Source organism: Mustela erminea, chromosome 13 (assembly GCF_009829155.1).
Source record: "Mustela erminea isolate mMusErm1 chromosome 13, mMusErm1.Pri, whole genome shotgun sequence".
NCBI lineage: Eukaryota > Metazoa > Chordata > Mammalia > Carnivora > Mustelidae > Mustela > Mustela erminea.
Genome location: NC_045626.1, coordinates 58141030 through 58157106, shown reverse-complemented (window position 1 = coordinate 58157106; position 16077 = coordinate 58141030). Strand labels below are relative to the sequence as shown.

At 40.3% G+C, this 16077-nt stretch overlaps 1 protein-coding gene across 7 annotated transcripts in view; it reads left to right on the top strand.

Annotated features, from left to right (window-relative positions):
- Nucleotides 1–16077, top strand: part of PPP4R1 (protein phosphatase 4 regulatory subunit 1) — a 61582-nt gene that overhangs the window by 35914 nt on the left and 9591 nt on the right. For all 7 annotated transcript variants that reach the window (XM_032309379.1, XM_032309381.1, XM_032309378.1 and 4 more), the window contains 4 exons: nucleotides 6089–6612; nucleotides 12014–12186; nucleotides 13511–13606; nucleotides 15183–15368. In XM_032309379.1, coding sequence (XP_032165270.1) covers nucleotides 6089–6612; nucleotides 12014–12186; nucleotides 13511–13606; nucleotides 15183–15368 — 979 coding nt within the window. The remainder of the gene's footprint in view (nucleotides 1–6088; nucleotides 6613–12013; nucleotides 12187–13510; nucleotides 13607–15182; nucleotides 15369–16077) is intronic.

The following is a 16077-nucleotide window of genomic DNA, read 5'->3' as shown; positions in this document are numbered from 1 at the left end:
ATTTTAAAATAAAAATGACAACTCTGATTTTTTAAATTTTTTTACATTAAAAAATTCTGAGTTTCAGCTTTTAAAATTTATTATACTATATACTCGGGAAAAAAGAAATCAAGCCTAATTTAGCACATGGGAAATACACACTTTTACAGGTGTGCACTTGAAATAATTTAGAACCTGTTTTTGAAACAGTCCCTACTATAATGCTTGAGTTACCATAGTGTCTTGTCCCTCCCTTGTCATGATGCTAATGGACATTTTCTTCTGTAGGTCTTGATACTGTGATATTTGCTTTCTTGGTGTTTTGATTTGGCAGTTCTTCCTTTCTTCTCTGCTGCCTTGTTTTACCTTTTTGCCCGTTCTCCTACTGTCCTGCTGAATAGCCAAACAAACCTGAGGTACTGTTTTTTGTAAAGGAAGAAAATCACTCTAAACCTGTCTTCCTAGCAAGCAAATTCTGTCAGTTCTTTTGAAAAACAGCTGCTGCAAGGAGTTTGACAAAAATGATGATGGGGGGAAATGTTCTGTTTTTCATTTTTAAAGTCAGTGTACTTTGTTCACTACCTAATTGTGCAAAGACTATTACTTTATTTTTAAATCTGGAGAGTCTAGTAAGTGAAAATATAAATTTACAGAGAATTTTTTAGGTCAGGGGTCAGCAAACTTTCTGTAAAAGGCCAAATAATAAATATTTTCAGTCTCTGGCACAACTGCTAACCTCTGCCTTTGTAGGATGAAAGCAGCCATAGACCGCATGTAAGTGGATGGGCTTGGCTGCGTACCAGTAAAACTTTATTGACAAAAATAGTTGGAGTGATTACCGTGGCCAGTGGTTGTACTGACTGCCTATGTAGGACATTACTGGAAGAGATATTTAAAGGTAGTTATCTTTTACCTACAAACCTTAATTCCTCTTCCATTGTAATGAGGTATGTCTTAATGTCAAGTCAGTACTTTTTGTAGCATTGTATTTTCACTATATTGTTAGACTTTATTGAATTGTGTTAATGGTAGAAGGGAGGGAAGAGAGAATTTCTGGCTAAGGAAGGAGTTGTATTAAATACCGTAAAAGCTTTTTTTGTAGTTTTACTTCCTAACTTCAAAAAACAAACAAACAAACAAAAAAAAAACAGTCCTATGTATTATTAGTTTCAGAACCATTAGTTTGTTTACCCTCTTAAATACTGCACTGGCTTTTGTTCTAAGCTGTCTTAAAACTTGTTTCTTTATTTAAGATTGATTGGTTGGTTGATTATACGGAAATTAATTGAGCACCTACTATGAACCAGCTCCTATAGACAGAAATCAAGAACTCAGTTCCTGTTCTCAAGGTCCTCTCAGTTTTCCTAAAATTCAGATCTCCCAAACAAATATCTTACAAAGTAAGCAAGGTTTTGACAGTCTGTTTCCCCTACTATTTATTATATAGTTTTCATTCTGATCCTAGAAACATTTAATATCACTTAATACTCTCTGAAGCCTTTATTGATTTTAGATCTCTGACTTTGTATACCAGATTTATCTTTCACCCTAGATCGGGTTACTAATGCTTCTTGGAAGGTGTTAATAAAGGCTACTTCCAGAAGCAGAGTTAAAAATTTGTATTTGCATTTTTAAATTATGTATAATAAGCATTCCCTTGTTTTCTTAGTTGAGCAAACTGTTACATTGTTCTCTGAATACACTTAAATTCTTTTGGTTCTCTTTGCTTTCTGTTTGAGAAGCTGTTCTGTTCCATCCGACCCATTTAACAAAGTGAACTGTCAGCGTGTTTGCTGTCTGTAGACTCACTACTTCCACAAATCTTTTCTTGAGGTTTTTTGGAAATTCAGAGCTTTTGCATCTTGGCTGTCAGCACTGGAGTGAGAGCACTGATTTCTGATCCCTATCTTTTCAGTTGTGTATTCGCGTGTATCCTACAGCAGACTGCAGGTCCGTCTGCTGTGGCATTCGAGTTCTGAGTTTTTGCGTGTAGAGCACCTTCACTGGGCCTGGCACAGAGTTGGCATAGAATAAACCTTGAATGAATCATAAGGGAATCTTTAATCTCAGAAGCCTTAAGTAGGTATACTACTTCTGTCGCTTTTTATCAATCCAGCTTAATGCTAGCTGTGTGACAGTAAAATTGATGGTTGCTGGTACAAATTTGGAAGTATTTCAGTGATGTGAAAACTTCATTCGGCTAATTCACGGTACAGGAAAGACGTATGTTCTTTGCTTTTGTGTCAGGACACACTGCTGCTTGACCAGCTGTGCCACTGGTCATTTTCTCCTGGAAATAACGTGCACTGATTTTTCTAGGCCCACAGTCTGTAGTCCAGAACTCGGAGGGTATTAATAGAAAACTTATGTAGACACTACAGGAAAATTAACCTTCTGGTAGAGAAATTTCTGGCTTACCCTGATACTCTCGTTACTTGTATCTCTTAGGAAATGGGGTAATTCTCTCATTTGGCAGAATCAGAGTTCTTCTCAGCTTTTGAAATGATTTTTACTTGTATAATAGCATTTGGAAATCTGACAACTAAGAATATCAGAATTTTAGTATTTAGTAGCTGGATCTTGCATTGACAAACTCCCAGCTCTGGGAAAAATTAGTGTTCAGATAACTTATATTTTTGCCAATTCATACGTGTAGTAGTTCTTCCCAGAATTTAACAGTAGGGAAATTTTTTTTTTGTCTCCTTAAAACCATGCTAGGAGTTTTAAGTCGGACAGACTAGTAATTGTAACATTAGACAAATAGAATGACTTCGCCCTTCTTTTTTTTCCCCCCTAAGAATATTAAAGTTTAATCATAATGGCATGGTGAGAATAGTAATCAAGAAATTTTAGGACCAAGGAATAGTTTTGCATACTGAATGGCCTTCTTTGTTGTTTGAGAGAGGGAGGGAGAGGGGCAAAGGGAGAGAGAGAATCTTAAGCAGGCTCCACTCCCAGTGCAGAGCCCCAAATGGGGCTCCATCTCACAACCCTGAGATCATGACCTGAGCTGAACTCAAGAGTCAAATGCTTAACCCACTGAGCCACCCAGGTACCCTCTGAATGGCCTTTTTAATTAGGTTCTTTTGTGTATTTTAAATGCAGGATTTTTAAAAAATTTATCAGATAATAGATGAAGACTTACAAGTTTTAACCCATTTGGTCTCCACTCCCACCAAACAATATCTTGTTACTCTAATTTTTTACATTTAGTTTTCATATCAGAAAAATGGCAAAAATAGCACAAAGAATCCATATGCCCTTCAGATTCTTGAACCTTCTACCATATTTGCTTTATTGATCTTTTTTCTGAATACTTTGATGTTTTAGACATGATATTCTTTTTTTGCCTTTCTTTAGTATTTCACTGTGTATTTCCTCAAAATGCAGGCATTTATACATAACCATGGTTCGATTACCAAAATTAAGAAATTAACATAGGTATAATATGTCATCTAATCTAGAGACTATTCAAATTTCAGCAGTTATCCCACTAAATTTTTAAAACAGAATATGTCTTTTAAGGACCATGTGATTGGCAAATACGTAATTCATGTAGAAGACATTTATTTGGCATAACAGCATTAGCTTCAAGAACTGTTCTGGAGAGGGAAGGAATCTTAAAGGTTGCCTAAGCCTGTGTCTCATCCTTACTACTAAGGAGTAAATGTGGAATCATGGGGGCCTTGAAAGGCTCACAGGTTTAGGGCAATGCAGTGTTGGCCCTGGAACAAGGACCTGGGAACTCGGGGCCCAGCTTGCATGCAGATGTAACAACCTGTTGTACATGCACACTGTCTATTTTGCAGTCCTAAGAATAGAAGGGAAACACCAGAAGTAAAATGCTGTCATTGTGCGGTACATTTTCAGATGACTTCTTACATATTTTTTCTATAATTTTTTCAAGTTTCATTAAAATAATCATGTGTTTTTAAAAATACATATTTTTGAAAATAATGTGAACATTACCCTGAGATAAAGTGCAATCAGAGGGCAGTTGATAATTTCATGGGAATGTGTATGTTGGCTACTAACTAGGAGAGGACATGGGTGTTCGTGTCGCCTTCCGTTTGCTCGGTCCTGGTGAGCCTCTTCTTTAGTACCTTTCGCTGTGTGTACGTAAAGGCACACGCTGTTTCCAGGAGCACCTTTCATTTTTTTCCCCACACTCTCAAATTTACCTACACATCCATCCTTACTTAGTTCCCTCTCACGTTTCTTATCAAAGAGGTGTGTCTTGGCCCCTTGAATCTGTGCACCTCTGTTCTTGAGCTCACGTTCTTCTTTCTTCTTAGACAGTGCTCTTATCAGGGATGGGGTCTCCTGTGCCTGCAGTTCCTACAACTCTTCCGCTATGGCACCCCGAAAAGAATGCCTTCTCTCTGATACTCATTGTGTCTTTCATGTTTCCATTCCTCTTTCTTGCCCATCTAAGTCCTACACCTGGCCTTCTGAACTGATGACCTTTAACTTGGTCCTTGGTGTCTGACCGGTTTCCCGTGGACGTCCCCCTCCCCCAGAATGCAACCCAGGTACCTCACTCAGCCTGTCCAAACCAGAACCCATTAGCCTTCTCGTTAGACTGTTCTTGTGTTTTCTACTTTCAGTTGGTGCTGCTGCGATTTGTTCTGTCGCCCTAGCCAGAAATTTGGCAGTCTTTCCAGATTCCTCTCATTGTTTCCCATCTCCAGCCTGAATAAATCAGTAAACAGATCCTGTTGGTCTGGTCATCATTTGAATGTGTTTACTTCTTCATAGCCCCAGATGTACTGCCTTCATTCACCAAGTCCTTGCTGGCTCTCACTGCCCTTCTGGAGTTCCCACTTCCTACTCACCTCCACCCCATTTTCCACCCTGCTTCCAGGATGTTTTCTCAAAAATTAACGCATCTAAAAATGCAATTCTCCTAATTCCTGCCTTACCCCATGTAGCCCACAGGATCCATTCCAGAGGTGTTGGGTATGCAGTACGGTGGCTCTGGCAAAGTTCTTCACCCTGGTCACATTGTTTCCTTCTCGGAGCCATAAGAGACACGGCTGTTTTCAGAGTGTGTTACATATTTTAGGTCATGCTTGCCTCTGCATATGCTTTTCCTCCCTTGAATACATGCTCTTCCCCTTAGCCTTGTAAATGTTTACTGGTTCTTCTAAGCACTGCTCCTGTCATTTCTTCTAGGCCTTTTCATCTCACCTGCATCCCGCTTCCTGTGCCCAGTGTGCTTCTGTATTTTCCACTCTGTCTGGTGGTGCTACTTGCTTACGTGTTCGGTTCTCTTGTTTGCCTGTAATTTAATCTCGCTGACCAGACCTGCTTCTTTTTCACATTTGAATCCTCAATACTGGCTTCGTTCCGTGGCTCTTAGTAGGTGCTCAATACATGTTTGTTAAATTTAACAGAGTCAAATAAAAGATAGGAGATAAACATTAAAACTTACTGTAGTGCTTTAGTTTAGATAATGGATGTTGGTAAATGTGGTCTTTAATTGAGGAGCTTGTACCCATCTGCCCTTATCAACTAAGTCATGACTATTTTGGAAAACTTTTGGGAGTAGAGCTGGAAAGTATGGAAGAAATTTTTTTAAAACTTCATTTACACTAAAATGGATTTTAATACTTTGTGAGATAGTAAATAAGGATCTTTTCTAATACTGCACAGAGGTTTTTTTCCTTTTCTTTTTTATAAAAGCAAATGGGTTTTAATTCTTAGCTTTTCAGTACATCATTGGAGCAGTGGCAATACCATGATCCTAAGAATCAGGCCATTTTTTAAGTGCGTTTAAAGAATTTACCTTCCTACAATTTTTCTTTAGTTTATTATAGAAATTAGCCTGGTATTTAAGAATCCTGGGATTCTACAATGTTATTTTTTCCAACTCGTGTAATGCTTTAATATCTAGACTTATGCTTAACAGATGTTCACATCTCTGAGTACAGAACAGCTGATGGAAAAAGAAGCATTACCAGTATATACACTACTCGATTTATATGGATAATCTGTAAATTTAATATTGAACTTGTCTAAATATTTTATGTAGTGTCTCTCATTGAGTTTTTTTCAGTAATTATTTTTACACTTTCATTTTTTTTCCCCCCAAATGAAACAATAAAAGGATCAGAGATCAAGAAGTTCCAGAGGATGTACAGATCAGGCCAGAGGATGTTTCTTCAGATCCCAGTATTAGTAATTCCAGTGTCAAACTGGAAAACATGGTGGAAGATCATGCTGAAACATCTAGGAAATCTCCAGGTGAAATAAGTGTCCCAATGGACAGCTCTTTACTTTGTACTTTGTCCTCAGAATCTCATCAGGAAGCAGCTAGTAATGAGAATGATAAAAAACCTGCTAACTACAAATCTGCATTACGGCCAGAGGGTGGCGCCAGTTCACCAGATTCAGCTCTCTTAGATCAGGAATTGTACAACTCCTTCCATTTCTGGAGGACTCCTCTTCCTGAAATAGATCTAGACATAGAGCTTGAGCAGGGCTGTGGGAATACTCTCAGCCCAGAGAGACCAGAAGAAACCTCTGAAGTCACCGCACCAGGTTCTTCAAATATCACTATGGCCACCAGAAAGGAACTTGAAGAAATGATAGAAAACCTAGAGCCGCACATTGATGATCCAGACGTTAAAGGTATGGAAGAGTCTATCAAGTTCTTTACTCTAAAGCAGATATAAAATATTATTTGCCAACTCTTTTTCCAGAAAAATTGCCTTTTTAAAAATTTATTTTCACCATCATCATCGTCTTGATAAATACAATTAATCTGGTACCTAGGAAGTTTTGTTTAGATGAGCTCATCACTGTGTTGCTAACTGGAGCGCACACACACAGATTTGTTGATTTACAGATTACTCTCCCTGAAATCGTCACAGTTGTTCAAACAGTGCTTTCCAGTTTTAGTCTGGAACCCTGCCTTAACTATTTCATTCTGGGCCTTATTAACTTTTTTATAAAATAGCAGATACAGTGTATTTTAAGGAAGGACTGTGGTCTATTAACAGTAGACAGAGCTGTCTGTTCATGGAATGTGTTTTAAGAGCTATGAACATTTATAACGGTCATTTGGATTTTGGTTTCTCAGTTTCGACTTTTTTCCATGGGATTACACATCTATTACCCAGATTCTTTCATGGTGGACAATGGTCTTAAAGGCTGTTCTGTGTTAAAAAGGGCCCTCTTACAAAGGGGAAATGTGTTCTAAGTCAGTGGGTAGGAAATGAGTCAACCTGAGGCATTGTTCTGCCTGCTGGGGCTTGGGACCTGGTTTAAGGTCTGTGGGGCCGGGACCAGATGCAGGTGTTGTCTTTTCCTTTGAAGAGTAAAGCCCTGCTTGTGACTCTCTATAACCATCCAGTGACATCTGAATTTCACAAAGCCGATTTTGGAAAATCTCCCGTAACTACAAATCTTCAGATCGTCTATCACTTTGTGGACTGAATAACTTTCCCTCTTTTTCTCTCCCTCTCTCTTTCTCTTTCTTTTCCTTTTCCTTTCCTTTCCATTTTCCTTTTTTTACCTTGTTAGTTTCAGAAGCTAAAATTTCTAAACTGTCAGTTTGCTAAGTGTTGGGAAATGCCCATTTTTAAAGCAGATAACATGATAGATAGCTTCAGTATTCTTATAAAAACATACTAAATCTGTTGTGTTTAAACTTTGAAAATTGTATCCGTGGTGGTTAAATTCTCAGTTATCTTTATTGGCTTTAATTTGTCATTTTTAAAGATTTCCTGTTTTAATTTTAAACTTGGAGAAAAATGACTTGAGTGAAGGGCAAGTTCATGTCCGTGATTGTTGAACATTAATTTAACTGGCAAATGGTCAGTTTCATTATTTTTAGCCTCTTTTGGGGGGGATTTAGTTTATATCAGTAGAATCCAGCTTTCTGATTGGACACTTGTGTGAGATTAGACACACAGCCACTTGTAACCACCCCACTGTCAAGATACAGAACCATTCCATCGCCCCAGAACATTCCTTCACACACCTTTAGTCAGTCCTTTCTTCCCAGCCACTAGCAACCACCAACCTGCCTTCTGTCCCTGTGATTTTGCCTGTTCCAGAATACAACATAAATAGAATCAGGTAATAAAAGCCTTTTTTGAGTCTGATTTCTGTCCCTTAGCATCATATATTTGAAATTTATCCTTGTCATTCTGTGTATCACTAGTTCATTCCCTTTTGTATAATTATTTTTATCATTGCTGTTTAATATATTCTGCAGCAAGGGAAAGAACAGGGGATGGACTATTTCCAATAGAATATTGTATTTTTTAAATCTCTCATGGTAGATTATTTTTTATGAAAACCTTACAGCCTTGCTTTCTTTGCTCATTCTTCAGTGTGGCTCCTGTCACTGTTGTTTACCCCGTGACCCAATAGTCTGCGTTCTAGGACGGCTTGACAAGGTAGAGGGCACTGCGGTTTCCGTTTCCTAGCACCTTCATCAGAATCTTACCGGGGCATTTGTCTCCTCCGCCCCAGATGGGACACGTGGAGACCCGGAAAATTCCACCTGAAACCCAGACTGTTCACAGCAGAGGGTACTCAATGCTCGATAAACATTGGTCTTTACAGGTTTTAGCTTTAAAAAAAACTTTTAGCTTTAACAGCCCTACTATTTGTCAGTTTATTCAGTTTGTCAGACTTCACTAACACATATTTTGAATCAATCTTATGCTCCATTTTTATGAGAAAGAGATCACTAGCTGGGCTTTTTAGGGCTGTTGTGGGAGTGCTCACTGCATTCCAGTACCCGCCAGATCTCTGACGTGTTAGAGCACGTAACAGATGGTAATTGAAATATTTGAATGAGCTATGTTAAAAACATTTTTAACAAATAAGCTAAAAGTGAGAGCGTGCCTTTTCAAAAAGACCTGTGTGTACATGCGAGTTAGAGGATCCGGCTTTGTTTCAGAAGGCGGCTAATCCTGTTTCACTTAAGATAGGACTGTGAATGTGTAGGCCACAGGTGAGTGATTTCAGTACAAGTACTGAATGGCGGTTTAATCCAGTCTTCCTGGTTCAGCTCTTACACCCGCTGTAATCGACATCTGCTGCCCTGTTCTTGCTGTGCGTAGTGACCACCCTCTCGGGACATAAGCCTTGACTCATCAGTGCACTCAGCGTTACTCAGCACCTACTGCTGTGCGAGTTCTTTTCCTCAGCACTAAACACACAGCAGCAGCAAAGAGACCAAAATCCCGGCCTCGCAGAGCCCAGGAAGCGGACTTCTCACACACAAACCACTGTGCGTCTTGCGTGCTGCAGTAAAACGTAGACGGGCAGTGTTGGGCATTTTCTCCTTGGGCTACAGAATTTCTGAACTTTTTATTTCATTGCCATCTGAGGGCATGTTTAACTTGTGTTAAAATTTCAGTAACTATGCCTTAATTCTCCCTAGTATCGGAAGGTGTTTTGAAGGGCTGTACCTTAATTTCGGACACGTCCTCATTTCTAATTCTGCCATTGTGGGCAGCCACAAACTGTCAGGAAATGTCCACCTTTTGAGTTAGTTCTGTTGCGTGTGTAAGTTTTTCTTGTCCACTGGCCTGTGGAGTGGTAAAGCCGCACTGCCCAGAGAAGGCGTTTTCGGGCATATGCTCAAGTCGGGTTTCGGCACTCCCAGGCCTCTGCGCCACTCGTCCCCTTCCCTCGTCGCTAGCGGCTAGTGGGCATTGTTGGGAAGCCGGGACAGGGTTGGGGCCGCTGCTTATAAGGCACCTTTTGCTTCCCAGTCTTGCTCATTTAACTCTTCCCTTCGTCAAAACATTCATGGGGTTTTTTTCTTGGTGGATTTTTGGTCAGAAAAACTTGTGTTTCCAGCAACTAGAGAGATGCTCTTGTCAGAGAAAGAGAGTCCTTTCTCAGTCCTAGAACAGAAACAGCCTGTATGGAGGGCCAAAGGGGGAAGTAGGAAAACACGAAGAAGGTGTAAGTGATCTTTTCTGAAATACCTACCTAGGGAATTTGAGGTTTTTCTGGCTTTGTCTAGGGCAGTTTCAAAATCTCTAGCATTTGGGATCACCAGGCTGATTCAGGGTTGAACTCTGAGTAGCATTACTGATGCCATGTTGGCTTACTCTAGCTAGACTCATAGACTACAAAAGGAAAAAATGCCCAAGCTCACCAAATGCAGATTTTTACCCAGTATAGACCCCATAGAAGAATTGGGCCATTTTGGCAGCCATGGTCAGAAAAAATCCTCTTATTCCCTGATTGAAATCAACAAATTATTAGGAATTTGTGACCAACCACCAGTATGTTGTATAAAAGTGAGAGATTGTTATAAAGTTTTAGCTTAACTGTACTAACTTCTTTAGGGAAGGAATAAAATTCCAAGTTTCTAGGTTGTCTCTACTTCTAAGCATGACTCACTGGGGACTCTGTTTCTTCACGAGTCCATGATGAAACCAGCCTTGGTTCCTGGGATTTCAGTCTATATTTTAAGTAAAATGCAGATTTTGCTGAAGACCCATGCATTCGGTTTTCTTAAACTTGTTGTGGTGTATCCTGCTGAAATTTCAGCATTTAGCCCGGCATTGGATTCTACTTCATTCTCTGGGTGGAGAGTTGAAGCATTAGGTTTCCTCAGGTGCTAGGCTCTGTCTTTATCTTTATATATCAGTTTGTTGGGGAAGGTAACTTCACAGTATAACTCATTTAAACGTTTGTGAATGTACAGATCTTAAAGTAGACAAAGAGAAATATGTAGTCCATTTCAAGAGAAATGACTCATATAAGGCATTTTCTGTGAAAGGCTTTTGATTAGTTACATCCTGGGAAACAAAAGGCATTAGGGCTCTTTCTCACACCCTGTGCACTTTATGTGGGACAAAACATTCTAACCTTTATGTATCGTGCTGTCTCCTTTGGGACTGTTTTGATTTTGTTTTGGAAACTTCAAAAGATTCCAGAAGGGAGCCTAAACTGATTGAAAGGATTAGTACAAATTGCAGCTAGAATTCTCAAAAGAATGTGCATACTTTTCATGAGTAACTCTTTATGATTAAATACCTTCAGTTTACTTAGTTAAGCAGCCGATGACCTCAATAGAATAGAAGCTCATCACGCTTGTCTCCTGTGTCTCTGTTGCCAGGGGCCTGATGTGTTTGGCCTTGAGTTTCCTGAATGCTACAGCCGCATAACAGGCGCTCAGTGAGAGCCCTCGGATTGCTTTTTTTTTTTTTTTTAAATAATCTCTGAGTGAAGTGGGGACACACTTTCTAATCTTTCTACTAATTAATTTCGAAGTTAAAATTGATGAATTTTTATATTTTGAGCATCCCAGTGGATTGTTACTCAAACAAGCATTTTTGGAGGGCAGGGGGCTACATGTCTCAATTGTTTGGGAGAAGGAAGAATGCCTTACTTTAGTTTGGATCACGTTTAGAAAGAAGGTGTAACTCCAAACATAGGTAGTGGTGTTTGCCAGATTTAAGAATCACTTGTGGTAATTTGTCGTTTTGGTTTGCTACAAGCAAGACAGCGCTCACATGGGGGGGGGGGGGGGGTCTAAGCCACTGATTTCATTTTCAAAAGGAATTAAAGGAAAATAAAATAAACGGGAATAAGATATGAGATATTGAAATGTAACTGCACCAAAAATCTTTGTAATTACCGTTGTTTTATGTTGGCAGGGTTGTGTGACTGCTCTTCTGCTAAATAGCTTAGTAAGTAAGCCTTGTCAGTTCGATTCTTGCACTACCAAAACATAGTTAACTTACACTGAACTTGACTCCTTTTAATAAACTGGAGGTACCTCCAAAACTAGATAGCATTTCTCTTTCATACTAACGCAGAATAATGTACAGTAGTGGATAAACATTTTTAATCTCATGAAAGCATATTAGTTTTTCCCTTTTTCTCTCGAAGGACTAATGATTTACCGCAGTAGTTTTTTTTTTCAGCTTTTTGATGGCAGGGTCAAAAAAGTATACATTTCATTGATAACCTGTAGTGCGAACGGAGAAGAGACTTGCCCGCACGCTGCCGGTTCTGCCGCTCACACGCCCTTTCCCTGTTCCGCCCACAGCGCAAGTGGACGTGCTGTCCGCCGCGCTGCGCGCTTCCAGCCTGGACGCTCGCGAGGAGGCCATCGATGCAGAAAGGAGAAGCGATGTGCAGGACGGGCTGGGTGTGAACGAGCCACCAAACTGTAAAATAAATCACGACGCCTCCGTGCCTTTAATCCGCGATGCTGTTGAGGTAATGCACTCAGTCACGCGTTTCTCCAGTGAGCTCCATTCCAATCCGGAGTCTTTTGTTGGGGAATAGTTGTAGCCGATCACTTTCTAATGAGGGCATTCTGTTTGTTGCCGATTTTCTCAGCTCGCTCTTGGCATAAAGGGAAGGTAACTGTCACCACATCCTGTCTTTGTGACATTAGTGTCATGTTCGGTGCTTGGAAGTGTAAATCCCAATCCTGTCTACATGACTATTGGAGTAGCCTCAATGTGTTAACGTAGCTCACTGCAGTGAAATAGTCTTACTGGAAACAAAGCCCTTTGTCAAGAATCATTAACTCTTCCCTTTTCTTTTTGGAGAGGTGCTTTGTTTCTGATGGGACCATTTCACTGCAGCAAGCAACACAGCATTCTGAGCGGAAGATCGGGACTTGAGGCCATGTTGCGGAGGGCCAGTGGCATTATCTGGACTCTGGAGTGTGAGGGTGGGTACTGTTATGAGCATCATCTTCCCTGTGTACTTGGAGCTGTTCTGTGTGATCCTACCCCGATCTCCTGCCGCACCCCCGCCCCCAGCCAGCATCACGTGGGATCGGTATTTCTAACCCTTGTTGAGAGAAACGCAGGGAAGGAATAGCACCACTGGTTGCCAGGATTGGTTGGTCCCAGATCAGAGCAGCCAAGCGATGGACTCAGGGAAGAATGCTGGCGTACACACCAGGGATGGAGAGGGCTCTTAGAGTGGCAGTGGATTTCTGTTTTGCTTCTTGTTAGGTGACAGCTGGTAGACTTAGAAATCTTAAAGGATACTTGTGCTTCAGAATGAAGCCCTGGCCACCTGTCATCACTGGAGATTTGAATGCTATGGTATCTCTGCATTTTAGAAGGTGTTTTGTTTGTTTTGGAGTTTTTTGGAGCTGGTGAAAAATAACATTTGTGAAATTAGAAATAGCCAACAGTAGAAGAACAACTACATAGGACATCCCGTGACCTATAAAGCACTGACCAGAAGCACCCTCTATGATATAATAATACTATCTTACAAGTAAGCTAATTTTAGATCTTGGAGCCATTTCAGAATTACTTCTCAATTTACATATTTTCATGAGTTTATTCTGGAATTCATTTGCATACATTTAGCAACGTATTATGCAAGTTAGACTCAAGTTGGGGGGGCAGTTCTTACGAGGTCTTGGGTATGGTTATAAGCTTTTAAAAGCTTGAAGAATTTGTATGTATTTATATCTTTGGGTAGTCGTGAAAGGTAAGTAACTTAGTAAGATGGTTTAAGTGAAGGACACTTACAGAAGGGACAGTTCTTCACGTAAATATTTTTTTCCTAACAGAATATGGAGTCTACGCTTTGCTATATTCATAATGATTCGGACTTGAGCACCAACAGTAGTTTTAGCCCTGATGAGGAGAGGAGATCCAAAGTGCAAGTAAGTGACAGCACGTCTCTCTGTGGTGAGTGCCTTGTTCATTCCTCTTCGAAACCCATATCCCACCAAATCTGGTCCTCCTTACAATGGGTTCTTTTATTGTATTTTTATTAATTTGTTATTAATAAATTATTAATGATTAATAAATTATCAATAATTATTAGTAATACTAGTATATAATACAGTAAGAAAACTCATAGAGTAGAATACAAGCAGAAATCTTCCTCTTCTCACAGCTGTGATCACATTCTTCAGAGTAACCATGGATCACAACTTCCTCCCTTCCTTCCTTTCTTTCCTTCCTTCCTTCCTACCTTTCTGAGGGGGAGGGACAGAGGGGGAGAGACTTTTAAGCAGATTCCTCACCCAAAGCAGAGCCTCACCACGGGGCTCGATCTAATGACCCTGAGATCACAACCTGAGCCAAAATCAAGTCACACGCTTATCCAGCTGAGCCACCCAGGTGTTTCTTCATAAACATTTTATGGGTTCAGAAACAAGAACACGGACCCCTTTTTGTCTGTCAAAGACAGAACCATGCTATCATACCTAGGTATTTCACGGTGCCTAATTTGCCAAGCATTACAAGATACAGCTCAATTTCAGAGATGAAAATACAAAAAATGTCCCAAAGCTATATAAAGCACCATCATTGGCGAGTTACATGCCAGTTTCAGAAATTTTAAATGTGGGGAAAATTTTCTTATGGAATATTTGGAATATACTAGTTTGTACCTTGCCTCTGTATGTGTGTATGCGCGTGTGCGCTCCCCGCACCCCCAACCAGTGTTGTTTATTTTGTATGTTCTCCCAGAGCTGTGTAATGTGTACATTAACAAGATTGTGTGGACATTCTTCTTTTCCTAATGTTTATATGAACAGTTAGAAATTTATTCACTCTTAAATTTTATAGGTAATTGCTCAATTTCCATTGAAAGGTGGGTGGTGGTTTTATAAAATCCAGGTTGGTAATAGTGCCCCTGTTCTGTCCCATTCACGAGATGACGTCAGACTTGACCAACCTGGCCAGTGTTGAGAGGTGCTAGTCCTACTGTTGATGCAGCTTTTCAATACAGTAATCAGTTCTAATCATCCCCTACACTGTATTCTGTTTTAAGATCTTCCTGTTTTTCTTCTAGAGTGGCTGCTTTTATTTACATGTATATTTTCCTTAGTATGTTTTTCTTACCTCTTCTCAGTAGATCCCTGAAACTTTGAGACTGGGTTTTTCTCTGCTCGTTGAGATGCTCTGTTATTCTTCATCTATTTAAAAATAAGTTTACTCAGGGCGCCTGGGTGGCTCAGTGGGTTAAGCCTCTGCTTTCGGCTCAGGTCATGATCCCAGGGTCCTGGGATCGAGCCCCGCATTGGGCTCTCTGCTCAGCAGGGAGCCTGCTTTCCTTCCTCTCTCTCTGCCTGCCTCTCTCACTACTTGTGATCTCTATCAAATAAATTTAAAAAAAAAATTTTAAAAAAAGAAATAAATAAATAGAAATAAAATAAAATAAAAATAAGTTTACTCAATTTATGCCTGGCCTGCTACACTAAGTCTGGGCTGTGTGTCTCTCTCCATCAGGATGTTGTGCCTCAGGCTCTGTTAGATCAGTATTTATCTATGACGGACCCATCTCGTGCACAGACAGTCGACACTGAGATCGCGAAGCACTGTGCATACAGCCTTCCCGGCGTGGCCCTGACCCTGGGAAGGCAGAACTGGCACTGCCTGAGAGAGACCTATGAGACGCTGGCATCAGACATGCAGGTGAGTGTGTGTGGACGTGCCCCGCAGAGCCCGGTAGGGCTTCTGTTCATGTTCCAGCAAGTACTTGGTATTACAGGAAGTCACGTGCAGAAGAGCTCAAAAGTAATACCAGAGAGCTTGCTTTTGTGTGGTCCAAGTTCTACCCCTTGGAAATTATTGCATCTGACCTGCCCAAGTTCCTAACTTACAAATGTGTTACTGTCTTAAGTTTTGTGTAGATTGTTTCTATGCACAGTGTTATAAATGTTTCTTTTATTTTCTTAAAACCTTGATAGAACTGTAGTAGTTTTAGCTCTGCTGAGCTCTGGGCCCTGGGTCGGTGAGCGTTGCAGTAAAGGCCAGGGAAGCTGTATGTATGTGTGTTTGTGTGTATGTGTGTGTGTACACAAGCACACATGAGCATGCTCTCCTCGAGACCTACACATTACCAACACCATCCCCTCCGAAAGAAAAGAAAATGTGAAATACTGACCCTAGGCTATCTTGCCTGGATATCCGTGTGATTTTGTGGCTCTTTTCCTAGATCTTGTTGACTTAACTTCCCCTCCTGTTAGGTCTGCTTTCTTTCTGTATCATACACCAAAATTTTGCCCCTCTTCCAGAAGATCTATTTGGTGAAATTCATCTCTTGGTTATTAAGAAAGCAGTCTGGTTAGACTAATTTATACTGAGATATGAATAATTTTCCCTTAAATGTGTTGGTAATGCA